The sequence below is a fragment of the Rhinolophus sinicus genome, chromosome 2 (genome assembly GCF_057876585.1).
Source record: "Rhinolophus sinicus isolate RSI-liver-muscle chromosome 2, RSI-T2T, whole genome shotgun sequence".
Classification (NCBI taxonomy): domain Eukaryota; kingdom Metazoa; phylum Chordata; class Mammalia; order Chiroptera; family Rhinolophidae; genus Rhinolophus; species Rhinolophus sinicus.
Genome location: NC_142502.1, coordinates 84,969,010 through 84,985,874, shown reverse-complemented (window position 1 = coordinate 84,985,874; position 16,865 = coordinate 84,969,010). Strand labels below are relative to the sequence as shown.

The following is a 16,865-nucleotide window of genomic DNA, read 5'->3' as shown; positions in this document are numbered from 1 at the left end:
TAAAACTGCTATTCCTTTATTTTTAAGTAACGCACACTTATTCCCAAGGAAACTTACTCCAGTTCTTCTAAGGTAAATTAAAAGCCTCCTTTTCCTATTTGGTCTCTAAAACCCAGATAAAGGGGAAAATAAATTTATTCATTCAACCACCCATTCATAGATGCATTCATTCAGACATGAGTGCATATTTTATGCATCCCCCCAATCCCCAAATCAGGTTATTTGCGAGAATGTCAAAGAAAGAGCAATGATCCTGTAGACTAGAATGTAGGTCTCAGAACAGGTGTCCTCCTCACCTCCCCAGTGGAATTCCACATTCACCTGGAGAAGGTCAGGTTGTCTATTCCCAGAGCTATGACATCTCCCGTTCCTATGGGCCTGGCCTGCTTCCTATCATCTCTTAAGCTGTACCTCCATCATTTAAAATAGGCCCTCTAACTCTCCCCATATTATAAAGCTTCCCTGACCTATTTTACCTCCTGTGTTTTTCTTCCATTCACTAACCCTCCTGTTTGTCCCGGTGATTACTCTAACCCATGTTCTGCCAATGAGACATGCCAGCCCACCCCTTGTTACATCCCAATGGCAACCAAGCTACTTAATGAACAAAGAAGAACTAAATAGCAACCATTTATTTAAGAAAAACCCTGCACTACAAACCATACTACATATTTTTCATACATTGTCTCATTTAATCCTCACCAAAGCATATAAAGAAATCCCCATTGTGTCAATGAAGAAAATAAGATTCAAGGACATTAAGTAACGTGCCCAAGATCAAATAGCTTGAAAGTGGCAGATTCATCATGAGATCTGCCAGAGATCATCCAAACATGATACTTTAGCACCTATAATTCTCTGCAACCAACATGAGTGACCATAAAAACATAAAATGGATATAGTCTACATCAGTGTTTCTCACATGTGGATGCTACATACATTATTTTAAAAAGGTAATAATTTTGCAAGGATCGCAGTTAGAAAATTAGTACAGTTTTTTTTAAATCAGGAACAAACAGTAAAATGCCTTCGAAGAACTTAGAAATAAGATTGTGCTTTAGGAATTAAGCTAACCAATCAACACGGGGATCCGATCAAATACAAATGGGCATCTTGGATGTGCACCAGGAGGCCTTAACTAGATCCACAGGAAGGTACTAACATATTGAACATATTTAAGGAACATGCACTTCAATAGGAAGACTGGCAAATCTTAAAGTTGCAAAAAAGGAAAGTAAGCAGTTCAAATGTTGTTGGTACCCACTGAAGCCCTACAGGGGGAAGTTCAGTAAGGCTAAGCCAACAGGCCACCTGCCAGACAGGTATCTACTGCGGAGTCACTAAAACAACTGGACACATTTTTGTTGGTGTGTGTTTACCTTTTCACCATCTCTCCCTGGTTCTCCTTTGTAACCGGGTAGTCCTCGTCCTCCCTAAATTAACCACAAAATACAATGATGTTAATTATTATTATCTTCTTTTGTTCACTAGAAATGCTATTTCTAAAATGTCTACAAATGGATCACATACTTGTATGCCCGGGGATCCTGGAACACCTGGGGATCCTGCAATTCCCTGATATCCCTAAAGAAAATAAACAAGAGATAATGAACATTTCATCATATTCACAAAGAGCAGCCCTCCACTTCAGGATCCACTTCTGTCTCAAGTTTCTTACACCTAAGACTTCCCATAGTTTAAGAAACCAAAATAACAAAGGGTCAAATGTTTAATAAGGAATTTATATCTGTCAGTCTTTAGGGAAAAGGTCTTAAATATCTCTAGATTAATAAAAATATCCAGAAATGTTTCAATCAAAAGGAAGGCTTTGGGATGAAAATACAAAGCCAATGTTCTGCACATCAGAAATATATTTAACATATCCTGGGGTGGCCGGATGGCTCAGTTGGCTAGAGCGCGAGCTCTGAACAACAGGCTTGCCAGTTCGATTCCCGCATGGGCCAAGTGAGCTGTGCCCTCCACAATTAAGATTGAAGGGCAACAACTTGACTTGGAGCTGATGGGTCCTTGGAAAAACACACTGTTCCCCAATAAAGTCCTGGCAATACACACTATTCCCCTTCCCCAATTAAATCTTAAAAAGAAAAAAAAAAAGGAAAAAGAAATATATTTAACATATCCGAGAGAAAAACATCTAAGATTAGAGGATTAACAAATATAACACATTTTTAAACTACCTGATTAATGGCCATCCGAGTTAATCTCTAGAATAAATTAAATCCTGACGGATGTTTTTCTTCAGAGTAAGTCTGTAACAGCCTTAGGATTGCTCATTTTAGACAGTTGCTGCTGTTAGCCTCAAGAACATGACTGTGACGTGCGCACCCACCCCCCACCCCTCACACCTCCCCAGGCTGAACTGTCTGCTGAGGTGAGGGTCACTTCCATCTCCATTGCTTCTTACACATTTCTCGAGAAACTGGACCCTTGGTAAAATAGTACAACTTTTTCAGACAGAGGAAAACTACTCATCCTTCACTCAGCACATGGCAACTAAACTCCAAAACAAACTGGCAGGCCCTGAACATTTCTCTAGGTTTCTCAAAGTCAGTGTCAGGTTAACTTGGACTACCTGGCACCTGCAAACACATTTACCTCTCTTACGCAGATCCCATCTTTCTCTCATTCTCTGTTCATCATCCATCTTTCTCAGATCTCACTGTTTGGATACAGCTTTCTGTTGTCAAGAGTATTCACACAGATCTCATTAACATTTCCAATTCCATCTTCATTCTTAAAGTCAAAAGCTGCATTTCCATGTGGTTACTCATGGGTACCTGCAGTGGTGTTTGTACTCATCCAATCACTTGTCAGTAGTATTTTTAGCTGTATTTTATAGACATCATAATTCTCTGCTTTCCCAGTCTAATTTTCAAATATTCCTTTTACTATTTTTTGCTCTTTTAGCAACGATAATAATAATAGAGGTTGTCTCAAAAAGAACAGTGTTATAGTTTTTCTTCTTCTACAAGCACTTGCATTTCTTATTTTGTAAAATGCTCACTCTCAGAATGATAATGACTATAACTATATAATTTCTATCACCACTATCATCCTTTCCATCATACGCTATTCAGTCCTTCACAGAGTGTATCATTATGCTTTCTCCAGGATTTCTCAAACTTGAATTTTTCTCAAATCCCTTTCCACAATCCTTAATCATTTTACTTCACCAATGAACGAGTCTCATAACCAGCTTTTCCATACTCCATACAAAACAGCCTACACTTTTCAAACCTGCCACATGCTCTCTGGGCTGGCACTGTCTCTGTGTCACTGGATTATGTGCCCCCTTGAGATGAGGAACCAGGTCTCATTCATTTCTTTACTTCTGCCATTGAACAGAGCATTTGGCACATTTTTTGTTAGTGAACATTGGAAGAAGTTATCTTCAAGTCATCCACACTGCACACAAGTGTGAAAAATCTCTTTCCCCACAGAACCATGTCATGTTGTGCTGTTTCCAATAGTAAACTGAAACTTTCACTAATAATACCATGTGGTTCACGTTCTCAAGATCTGTCAGAAGAAAGTCAATCTACATGGAGCTTGTTCCGTCTTATGTCTGTACCACTCTAGTCATCACTGAATCTCCTTCCCTCAACTACTTTGGAATCAGACAGTCCTGGAATTGAATTTCAACTCTATCACTGCTAGCTCATGCCTACACAGAGTTGGACTACTTATAAATGCCACCACATAGGATGACCTTGAGATCCTTCAAAACCTTGTATGCACTCTCTGGATAGTCTGACATGATTTACAACAGACTGTGGTAACTGGGAGAAATAATAATTGCAATAGTTTACATACTACTCGTCAAGTTCCAGATTAAGTACTTCACTAAATACTCTTTAATATAGGTTCTACATTATCCCCATTTTTAAATGAGGAAACTGAGGCACGGGAAGTAACTTGTCCAAAGTTACATAGCTAGTAAATTGACAGAGCCAGTGGAAACACCCTCTATCAAAAATGCTTCATGGTAGATGAGACCTTACGATTCTAGAATGGTTAACTAGATTCACAGAAGTCCACACTACTTTTATATTGTTTAGGATACTGAGTGCCCAGAGGAAAGGAATTTTCAGAGAGTTCCTCAAAATAATGTTACCATGGAGATTAGCCATTTATCAAAATGTAAAGTTCACATTTAATGAATTATTTTTCTTTCACATTTTCAGCCAAATGTCGTAACTGCTTTATTACTTTCTTCAGATTAACTATCAAATATAGAATATCAAAAGCTTCCTTGCTGTCTCTCCTCTTGAAGAAGTTACTGTAATGAGTTTGTTAGAGAGGATACCTTGTATTTTAGCATTTAAGCAGCGTGGAGATGTCCTGACTGTGTTCCCAGCTCACTTAATAACTCATAATATGATCTCAGGCAGAATCATCAAATGCCCACATCCTGGGAGGGCAGCACAGTAAAGTGAAAGACAATGAATTTTGAAATTGGAAAAGACCTTGGACAGAATTTTTACTCCTCCTTTTCCTTGGGATTTTGGCCAAGTCACTTTGCCTAGCTAAACCTCAGTTTTCTACCATAAACCAGGATAATAATATGCACTTCACTGATGAAAAAAAAACAGTGTCACAGGTAAAAATATCTGGCAGATGCTAGGAACTCAGCAAATGTGAGTTTCTTTCATTTCTTCAGACTCAATGACTATTGTACAAAGCCATGAGAACTCTTCTGTAGAATGTTACTGTGTCGCCTTAACAGCCACCATTAGTGCATGAGGAATGGTAGTTTTAGTTATTATAATTATGATTTAATCCATTTTCAGTATTCATACAGATGTAATTCTGAACAAGGCCTCAGTGTATTTTATAATGGCCCTGTTGGTTTTGTTTTTGGAAGGACTACAATACAGGAAGAATAAACGCTTCCCACAATACGAGAACCAAGCTATTGCTCTTTATTTTTTTAACTTACAATGAGATGCAGTCTTGAAAGCTTGGTTGTATAAAAAAAGTCAAAGGTTATTTTAGAAGCTAGAAGGAGCATGATTAGTAACAAAATTTAAAAACAAACAAACAAAAAAAAAACACATCCAAGCTGGGGGATCCCAGGGCAAATAACCAGAAGAAATTGGATGAAATTTAGAAAAAACAAATTTTGGACTAAAAATCATGAAAATAAAGGTTAACAGGAATATTACCACAATTTCCAAGAGGAGCAAGAAGTAAAACGTTTGTTGACTCATAGCAGGACATATTAAAACCAAAAAAAAAAAAAAAAAAGCCCTGGAACAGGAAAAATTATGAGCTTTTTATATAGCTTACTAAGTTTGTATTTTTCTGGATACATAAGTTTCTGTGTTTTCTTGTATAACTGTAACTTCCATATGATCTTTGTCTCCTTAATATGTTCAGCATTAATTTCACCATTTTGTAATTATTAACAGGTCCAAGTATCCATCCACACCACCCCCATCTGCGTGATTTCTGACAGTATTTAAGTCTTTCCCATGTTCAGAAAAAGTTTCTTTGTAAATGAATCACTTTATAGGAAAAAAATATTCTCACTGCCAAATTGTAGGGCCGAAGTATACAGAATCAATTTACTTTTCTTCCATGATTCATAGCTACAATGCTCCAGGAAAGATGTATAGCTTTGAAATGGAAATTGGAAATCAAATCATCAAATGTGCAAGGGTCACAATCTCTTCTGAGCCCAATTCTAATCATACCATAAACTAGTCTGCCACTCAAAATATGTAGATTTTTTTAAAGTAGTGACCAGGATAGAGTAATTGGTTTCCTTTAAATGCTCCAAGCTTAATGAGAATAAAATCCAGAGAAATTACTTGGGATGTCTTTCTTATTTTTTAAATGTAAGAATATGATTAAAAGTTTATTCTGTTACATAATTTCCAAATTCCCAACAGATACTGTCAGATACATAGCCAGGGTAAGTAACTAGGTAACCAAAAGTAAGTGTATGTCCACTGTGGATTCTTCTAGTCATTGGCAGACTTTATAGCTCTATACAACCAAATTCCAAGAATACTCATGAATCTGTCTTTCCGTGTATATAATTAATACAGAAAGTAGTTTGTTTGCCACCTAATCAAACTATAAGTCAAGTAATTTATATGCTTTAACTGATTGCTCAGTTACTTGATTAACAGATCACATTTATATATATATATATATATATATATATATATATATATATATATATATATATATATATATGTGTGTGTGTATGTGTATGTGTATGTGTATGTGTATGTGTGTATATATATATATAAAATGACACCTGATTTAACTTCTAAGAAAGAACCATGATGCTATGGGAGGTGAAGAGCAGGCAGTCAAGGGAAGCTATTGAAAGCATTTGAATGCTTCCTCTGGCACATAAGGTCAAAGAAACACTAAAGGAAGCACAACACGTAGGAAGAAGCCCTTCGATGTGCCATGCAGCATGACAGGATGAGCCAAACCTCTGGAGATGAAAGAAACTATGCATGTATGTATGCTGCATACAAGACTGGAACAGTAAACTGGAGTTCCGTGACCAGCGTGTGGGTCTTAGGAAGGAATCTGATCTTTATCCAATCCACTAAACCAGGGCATCACACAATCAGACTTGAGCTTTGAAGAGCTCACCGGCTGCACTGAGGAGAATCAATTTGATGGGGCAAGGAAAAGCATGAAGACCATGCAAGAGGCTCCTGCAGGGGAGAGATGATGGTAGGTAGAACGTGAGTCCATTCAAGGGATATTTAGTCTAATCTAATGATGGGTTACAGGAGGTGAGGAATTTGGAAATGTGGAATCATGCCCAGGATGCATGCTTGTGTAGCAGGATGGCTGACGGAGGGACTCTGGGGGAAAATACAGTTTGACTGCAAATTATGAAGTAGCACAAAATTTTTAAAAATATTTTAATAGACTAACATAAATGATTTATATTTGACAATGAGAAGCTATATGCTTTTTTTTGGGGGGTGAACAGAATTACTATTTCAAATTAAAGCAAACTATATTTATTAGAAATGAAATGTGATCTAAATCAATCTTCCTCCCATTAGGTAAAGGTGGATGGTTGATAAATACAAAGCAACATCATCTGCTTTCCTATAATGATTTACCTGGAGCTAAGCACAGGAAAGAAACAGTGCCTACCTCTGACAAATCATCTCTGCAGATACAGCTCACTACACAGAATTTAATTAAATTTAAGTAAATTGCCTCATTCCCCAAGAAAGTTTATACTTAAAGTTATAGTAAGCTTATTTCAAAAGGAGAATACACAACTTTTTAAGGTAAGTTATAGCTTTTTAAATAATTCTTACTTCCCAACCTAAATCTCTGGTAATTATGCTTTTTATTCAAAGGGTGGTGACCAATAACTAACCCCATTTCTTCTCTTGCTGTCCTGAAATAATGTTTCCATACTACTTACCACCATCTGATATTATTTACTTATTTTTAATTATTATTGTGGATTGATTATCTGTTTCTCCCCACTGGAATGTGAGCTTCAAAACAGCAGTAGTTTTTGTCTATTTTTATTCATTGCTGTATTTTCTTAACCTAGAAGAGCCCCGGGAACACAGTAAAAACCCAACGAATATTGGGTGGACGAATGAAAAGAACGAATAAATAAGCAAAGAAATATATAAATTTTTATTGAGTCCAACCAGTCACTACCACTGAGGGCTCTAAAAATAATCATAAAAACAGCCCTGCATTCACAGAGATTATAATAAAAAGAAGACACAATATAAACATGAATTTAACTTTGAAGTCATAAATGCTAGATGTGTAACCAAACAATTCCTTGAAGAATTCAATGTCTATACACATCATTATTGTACATACTATCTATAATATATACAATGTAAGTAATCTATTTCAGAGACACATGAGATAAATTTGGAAAGATCCACATAGGAGATTTACATAAGGGGAGTGTTAGAGAAAAATGATTTAGCTAGTCAACTAAGGAAAGCTTTACAGAAGAGAAAAGTTTTAAATAACATTTTGTTACAGAAAAAGAAGATAAACTGCCCAAGTGTAGAATAGTTCATTCGAACAAACAGTGCATATTTTAGATTATCAGTGGGACGCTCATGGGTGTGTGTGTGTGTGTGCGTGTGTGTGTGTGTGTGTTTATGGAAGAGGAAAACAGTGAGGCAATAAACCCTTTTGCTAAGGAACCCAACCTGAGGTGAAGTAAGAGTTCAGGTAGAAACTGTTCATTCTAGAATGATGTTTTACACACTTCATAATTAAGTTGCTCCTTTTACTTCTCTTTTCCAAGCCAAATAATAGCCATTTCTTTGGCTTTTGTACTAATGCATCCTATTTTCCAGCTCTAAACTGGCACTCAGCTCTAAACTTCCCACAGCTCTTAAACTGTTGAGTCCACAATTGGCATCATTTTCAGTTAAGAGTCTGAAAGGAGGAAAGCATAAAAAGCCTCATGGGTCCTATTGTTCTACTACTGATTATTCACTCCCTGTTAAGCTTACTCTGCAAGCCTCAGTGCTAATTTTACCCAACTCCCTTCCCTCTTATTCTCTACCATCATTCTTGAGTATTTAAAAACGGTATCTCTTGTTGGGATTTCACTTGCAGTTCAGTAAATCCTCCCCTCAACAGGCTGTCATCTGAGTTCTTTCTCTCTTCTAGTTACTCTCTTCTGAATGAAATCCAGATCCAACATATCCCTAAAGTGTAGTATCCTACACCAAATCCAAAAGCAAGACTGTCATCTTTCTTAATACAGACATTATATATTTACTAACAATGCCAAAAATTGCATCAGCCTTTTAGGCAGCCCCCTCACATATGTTAATCCCTTTTCACCAAGGCTGAACATAATGTCTCTCAGACAAATAGGGGCCATACATTTATTCCAGCTGAATCTCACAATAATCACCCAGTTCGCCAAATCTTTTTGGATCTTCATGGTACCCCAAACACCAAAACAAATTCTAAAAATGAAATCAAGAATTTAAAATTCTTAAAAACCGTAATAAAGTAAGTGAACATAGAGTATCTAATGCTAAAAAAAAAAAAAAAAGAACACTGTAAGAAATAACAAGAGAAAATACTTAACTGTGGTAAAATTTTATATTTCTAAAAATTTAAAACAAAATTATAAATCATAAAAATGGAAGAAATATTTATAACCTATGTATCAAAAATGAATTCTCTTCATGCATGAGAAGCTCTTATTAACTGATATGCAAATTGCCCTGACCCCTAAAGAAAATGGGTAAAGGACAAGAAAAGACACTTCACACAAAGGAAACTTACCCTGAATGTCAGACTTCTGTATTCAACTCCCCGCTTAAAATTTCTACCTGAATATCTAACATAAAAAGTTAATATATCCAAAACTAAACTTCTGATTTCCCCCGTCCAATTTTCTCTATCATATCCTTCCACATCTCACTGGAGTCTCCTTGGACTTCGTTTCCTTAAATTTACATCTAATATATCAGCAAATCCTGTCAGCTTCAACTTCGAAATACACCCAGAATGTAAGTAGTTCTCTTCACCTCACTAGTACCCTACTGATGCTATCCACCATCATCTTGCTGCTTGGTTATTTCAAGAGCCCTAAAATCTAGTCTCAACTCAGAAGTCAGAGTAACTTCTTTTTTAAAAAAGTTATCTCACATCACTCATTTGCTCAAGACCCTCCAGTAGCTCCTGAGGTCACTCCAACTGAAAGTCAAAGTTATCACAATGGCCTACGCTAGATCTACTCGATCTCTTCTCCTTTCTCCCTCCTTTCTACCTACACCTTCGTCTCCTACTAACTTGTCCTTATCCCTCTCATTATTTGTGGTTTGATAAAGGGATAACTCTGAAATTCCCCATCTGTGCTACCAATTCTGTAAGGTTTAACCCTCCATAATAAGCTGGGCCCTTTCTGGAATTTCTAGGGGCACGATGAGGGGGATGGGGACAAAGTGGGGCACGGTATCACTGTGACCCAGTGACCAATCCACTCTTAATTCTATTGGTAGCAGGGCACCGTTAATCTTCCTGAATCACTTGTGAAGGTCAATGATATGAAAAATCATCTCCAGAATTCTGCAGCTTAGTTACCTTTCTTAGCAAATATGATAGCCTTTATAGAATCTTCAAAAATCAGTATTGGAGAGAACCTGGGCCTCATCTGGCACCATCTTCTCATTTTATAGATTAAGAAACTGAGACCATTGGAAGCAAAGCAACTTTTAAAAGCAAAGCAGAGGGCAAAACAACAAGTAACAACCAGCTAAGGCTTTGGTTTCAGTAAAGTACTTTACTTCATGTAGAGTAATTAATAATGATTGAAAACAAACGAAAAGGGACACTGTAAAAAACTTCTATAAAATCATAAAACAGTCCTATTATATGTTTCCACATATGGCCTTCTCTTAAAAAAAATCAATACCATGTTTTTAATAGTTTACTCCTCTGAATTGCCTAGCAGGACACATAAATATTTCCCAGCCTCTCTTTTTATAATGATAACATAGTAATATGCTCAGATATTGTGCTGATAGAAGTCATTTCTCTTATATAAGAGAAATGAGAAAGGAGTGGAAGGATTTGAAAATAGCTCTTTAATTTTGGTTGAAAGCATTTTCCTTATGAAAATTAGTATTCCTCCAGAGTAGAATAATTTCCTATTTCAAACTTTGGTTGACTTGGCCTGGTTATAATGAGAAAGAGACTCAAATTGCTCATTGAGGGGGGTTGCACAGAACTAAATCCAAACAAAGCAGAATTCCCCTTGAATTGTTCCATCCAAGTTTCCTTGGTCCAGATGGCTTCAATTGCCAGCCAGAGGCTCCACCCACACCTTCCAACTCCTGCTGTGTGCAGGCCCTAGAGATGTACTAATGACCCTCAGCTGTTCTGGCTCCCAGGCTCACTTTCTCTTCTTGCCTGGCCACCCAATCTCATAGCCCCTTCACAGAAAAAAAGAAACAGGGAGAAAAGGGGATATTTAAGAAAAAAGTCTTACCTTTGGATAAGATTTGGGTTAGTGTATCATCAGTTCTCTATTGCTGTTGTAGCAAATTATCCCAAACATCATGGCTTAAAACACTACAAAATTACAGTTGTCCAAAATGTGTCTTACGGCGCTAAATTCATGGTGTCAGGGGCTGCATTCCTTCTAGAGGTTTTAGGGGAGAACCTGTTCCTTCCCTTTTCCAGCTTCTAGAGGCTGCTTCACTCTGAGCTCTGCTTCCACTGGCACATCTCCTGACTCTGATACTCATGCCACCCACTTATAAGGCCCCTTGTGATTACACTGGGCAACCCAGATGAACCAGGATCATTCCTGCATCTCAAGATCCTTAATCATACATGCAAAGTCCCTTTTGCTATTTAAGGTAACATATTCTCAGGTCTTTACGATTAGGATGTTAACATTAGTCTATCTACCACAGTTGGCTTGTTCTTTCTTTAATATCAGATATCATCTAATACTATCTAACATCTAGTATTATCTACCATTAAATACTACATAGCTAAATCAATATACATGAAATCATATACACGTACACAAAACACATATATACATATACTGAATGAGATGAGACACTAAGTCTATTATAACTGAAATAAGAGTCATAGAGTAACGCCCATGATTATTGTATCAGGCTAATTATAATGAATTTCCAGTACTTCATTCATGGCAAGATATTAAGAAAGAAAAAAGGTGAACCAAACTAGAGCTGCTAGCCCGTGAAACGCCTGCTCACCCCTCACCTCCTAATATTGCCCAGGAGTTTTCACCACTGAAGAAACAAAAGACTAAATCATTTAGCAGTGTAATCAGGAGACCTCTGTGTCCTTATGAGGTGTCAGCAGACGACACTTCATCATGTGAAGTATATCTGCTTTGGAGTTGGGACAGCACTGCAGCTACGAGTAACAGAAAGAGTCTGAACCAGGGAAAGGGTTTCCAGGCAAAGAAGGGCTTACATTTAGAAAGCTCATCTCACCCAGTGAGATTAGGTCAGAACTCACACAGGACCTCAAGCACTATCTTCCATGGAATTGGGAGTTGCAGTATGGGAATGGAACAAATTCGCATGACAATTAAGTGAGAAAGGGATCGGCATCTACAAGGCAAATGTCGGCAGGGAATGGGAGTTAAGGATAGGGCAAAACAGATGTTAGGTTTGGAATCTATTCACTTCATTCAATTCAAATAGAAGCAGCCTGATGATAAATTTCTCATCCCATTCCCACAAATACACTCCCTAGCTATTTCTGTACTTAGTGGCTTGGCCCTCTATCCCATAAAGGATTAAATGCTCACATTGTTATCCAGGCCAAACTCTTCTCTCACAATTAGAACCAATGCTCTCCTACCTACCTAAAGATTTTCTTCCTGAAAATATCCCCAATCTTCCAAATCATCAATTTTTCCCTTTCTGCCTCATTTTATCCATCATAGAAAATGCTATGACATCTCCCGTCTTTTTAAGACCCTTCTTTTATCTCACATCCTCCCCATTCTATTGCTCTATTTCTCTGCCCCTTGTTACATCCCTCAGAAGCACCTACAATCACTGCCACCATTTTATCTTCAACTCTCTCTTGAACCCATTTCAATCCAGCTTTTGTACTCACCCTCCCTGAAACCTCATTTATCAAGGTCTTCAATTCCTCTATACAGCAAATCCACTGGTCTAGGCATGGTTCTCATTTTTCTCAACTTCTTAGCAACAATTACACAACTGATCAATCCCTTTTTGAAATGCTTTCTTCACTTGGCTTCTGGGATGACAAACCTTCCTGGTTTTCCTCCTACGTCACTGATTATTCTTTCTCATTTTCTTGGCTGTATCCCTCCAATTTTTTCTCTGTAACAGAGTCCTAACTAAGCTCAGTTCACTGCCACCTTCTCTCCTCTGGTTATCTGTACTAACTCCCGAAATGACCCATTCACTCTGGTGGCTTTAGATACATCTACATGCTACAGAGTCCCAGTTGTGTATTTTCATTCTCAAACATATCCCTGAACGTAAGAGTCCTCTATCTAATATTCCAGGAGCCACCTTTAGCATGTCCAAAAATGCATTCTTGATTTCCTCCATAAAACTTACATCTTCCCCAGCATTGCCCAGCTCAGTAAACGACACCACAATTCACCCAGTTGCTCAAACTAAGATCCTCTAAGTCTTCCTTGACTCTTTTTCTCATGGTCCACATCTAACTTAACATTAAAAAATAATCCAGAATCTGATCACTTCTCTTCCTTTCTGCCACATCACCCTCCACCAAGCTTCTCTTACTTCTCACTTAGAATCTTAAAATAACCTCCTACCTGGTCCCCTGCTTCCATTCTTGCCCCATATAATCTACTCCCCACACAATAGTCTAAAAAGTAAGGCAGACCAAGTCACTTTCCCCCTCAAAACGCCCACATAGATTGACATCACATTTAGAATGAATCCCAGTGGATCAGTTGAGCATCACTGTGCCAATCACGCAGCGGTTCTTCAGTCTCTGCAGCTCCAGCTGGCCACCATTTTGTTCCTTCTTCAGAATCTTTTCCTTAGCAATCTCTCTCTAGAGGGGCTCACCTGTATAACTAACTCCTCTCCTATGCAACACTGGTATAAATAGCCCCAGAACATGACTACTCTTAAAAAACTCCTTGTATTTTTTTTTTGGTATTAAATTTGTCAGCAAACCTCTCTCAGGGACATAACAAGCTCTATCCTAGTGGGATGTCGATGATTTAACATTAGGCCTGTAGTCCTTTAATTGCCTGAACATTATTGGCTCACAAACCTTCCTATCCTTCACGGCAAGAGTTGGGTCTCATGATAAAGAAAGTCTCTTAGGAAATGCTTTTTGTGGTGACAATTATTTAACATCAAAGCTAATACGGGCCAGCCCGGTGGCTCAGGCGGTTAGAGCTCCGTGCTCCTAACTCCGAAGGCTGCCGGTTCGATTCCCACATGGGCCAGTGGGCTCTCAACCACAAGGTTGCCGGTTCAACTCCTCGAGTCCCGCAAGGGATGGTGGGCAGCACCCCCTGCAACTAAGACTGAACACAGCACCTTGAGCTGAGCTGCCGCTGAGCTCCCAGATGGCTCAGTTCGTTGGAGTACATCTTCTCAACCACAAGGTTACCCCGTAAGTGATGGTGGTCTGTGCCCCCTGCAACTAGCAACAGCAACTGGACGAGGAGCTGAGCTGCGCCCTCCACAACTAAGACTGAAAGGACAACAACTTGAAGCTGAATGGCACCCTCCACAACTAAGATTGAAAGGACAACAACTTGACTTGGAAAAAAGTCCTGGAAGTACACACTGTTCCCCAATAAAAAGTCCTGTTCCCCTTCCCCAATAAAATCTTAAGAAAAAAAAAGCTAATTCCTAATGTTTATTTACTGTTATAAACATTCTGACAGTAACTTACCTATAAATATTTGCCTTGAATGTTTTAAAGTGAATTTGCTTTACATTTATTTAATTCATAAATGTCCCTAAAGTTCTCATGAACCTTAGGGGATATTATTTTTCTGGCAGATTATAAGTGTACACCAGTGCAATATATTCTTAGGAAAATAACATCACCTTCAAAAATATTTTTAACTTGTGTGAAAGAATTTCAATCTAAAATGAAACTGGAGGATATAAAATGAAAAATCTCATACACGTGCCCTCAGAAAAACAACGAAGATTGAGAAACTGAATTCCCATAAATGACTGATTTACAGAAAACTGATAATGTTGGAACTTTCTGAAATGATACGGAATTGGTCATCAGTTGCTTCCTATCAACCTTGGGAAGTTTTGTTCATGTTTTCCAGAAGCACGAACAAAATATGGGCTGAATTGAGCTTTGTTTGTGTGACTGCACTGGTTTTGTCTGTTCTGGGGAATTGTCAAAGCTGGTCTCTGTTCATGATTTTAACAGACTCTAATTGAACCCTTCCCTCTACGTTCCCACTTCACAAATGCAGCCTACACCAAACCCTCAACGGATTCACCTGTACTTGGTGCAGTTTGTATCACCTGAAATGCTATTCCTCTGCTATTCCCAAATAAACTCATCTTTTTTGACAATTTGGAGCTTGACACAGTTTACTTCTTTATTTAGGTCAACACTTGAAAGCTTCCATAGGTGTGAAGGGAAATATATAACAGGATTTCTGAAAATGGCTAGTTACCGGGAACTCACTGGACAATTTTTTAAATGTCTGCAGAAAGATGTATGCAGTTTTGAACTCATATGTCTAAAAAGTGACTAACTAGATCCTGATTCTATTGACCAAATTTCCTTAATGTTCCCCTCAGCTTGAATAAACTTTAGACAGACTTCTTCCTGACCTGAGGCCCATGACCTCCCTTTTCTTAGAGCATTTACTTTGGAAAATTTGTAACTGTAAATTCTTTCTCCACCTCTTTGAGTCCTACATCTTTTTAAAAAGCTTCTAAATAGCTTCACAATTAGCAAACGATGTCTTTCTCTAGGACCTGGGAAGCATCTCTGAAATGTAATGATCAAGGAAGATAAGAACCTAGATCTCCCAGTCTCTGTGGTAGGGTAGTGCCCTAACTCTGATGGGTGCCAATCAGCAAACACAGATGGCCTAATCACAGAGCAAAACATCTGCCAAACTCAGGATAACTCAATTTGCTCCATCCCACTGATCAACTTCCCCTTCCCCCCTGAAGTCCTCCAGTACTTTTCCACTAGCTCATCTCAGCACTCAAGGAGCCTTCCTCCCTTTGTTTCAGCTGAGTGGAGTTCAATCTCTCTCCCCTATTACAATAATCTTGAGTAAAGTCTTCTTTGCCTGTTTAACGTTGCCCAGTGCAATTTTAACTTTGACACTATAATCCCAGTACTGGAGATGACTAAGCTTTCAGTACTCACAGGCTTACCATCTTGACCAGGCTGTCCGGGGTAGCCGGGGTTTCCAGGCTGTCCAGAATCACCCTAGAAAGGAAAAACACTTCTCAGTACAAAACCAACCACATTGGTACAGTCAGAGCCCATCAAGATTCAAAGTCGATTCAATTATTTACTGCTTTTTATATATTAAAAACAAATACACAAAACTCCTAAAGTAGGGTTAGAAAAATGATGAGATATTTTAAATGCATCCCTTAACAAACAGAGGCTTTTTATTATGTAAAACTTTCAGTGATTTATTTCTGTGAGCAGGTATAACAGGTAAAGTACATTTCACTGATATAAACTATCAAGATTTATAGCAGGATACATTTTTAGAATTCTGAAAATAACTGTGAAGTGTCAGCAAATATAGTTTCAGTGATAGTAATATTTCACTCATAAGTCTACAGACTTAATTCTGTTCTAAATGTCATACTACAGACATCAATAACCTATATTTCAATTCATAATTATTTATTAAAAAAACAGTACATAAGCCATGTGATCTTACATATGGGACTCAAGTTGAAAGGTACAGAACATTCATTTCTTTCAATCCAGTCATTGTGTCTCTTTGTCTATATTTATCTCATTTTAATATGCTAAAATTCTAAAATTTTAATATTTTCATGAGAGGGAGGCCCAAGTCAAACAACTCTGCCCAACCCTCATAGTCCTTGAGCACAAGTAATACCTAAAAAATGAAATGACCTTTGCCTTCACAAACGTGAGATCTTTAAAGAACATTATTCCATACAACATGGCAAATAGCCCAGGCACACATGGAACTGTAGTATGTGGCCCAACGGCCAGTACTGACTTTTCAGATGGTCACCACCCTTGAAAAAAGCAATGAAAGCAACATTTTCTTTTTTTTTTTTTGGTGAGGTGGTGTTTTACAATTTAATTACAAGAAATACTTCAAAAATAAGAGCATATTCTTCTATTGC

General features: G+C 37.9%; 1 protein-coding gene across 1 annotated transcript in view; it reads right to left on the bottom strand.

Annotated features, from left to right (window-relative positions):
- The window catches only part of COL21A1 (collagen type XXI alpha 1 chain), a 155,991-nt gene that overhangs the window by 64,030 nt on the left and 75,096 nt on the right, over positions 1–16,865 (bottom strand). Inside the window, exons 10-12 of the mRNA XM_088795643.1 lie at positions 15,895–15,957; positions 1,531–1,584; positions 1,380–1,433 (exon numbers count right to left, since the gene is read on the bottom strand). Of these exons, the coding sequence (XP_088651769.1) occupies positions 1,380–1,433; positions 1,531–1,584; positions 15,895–15,957 (171 nt within the window). The remainder of the gene's footprint in view (positions 1–1,379; positions 1,434–1,530; positions 1,585–15,894; positions 15,958–16,865) is intronic.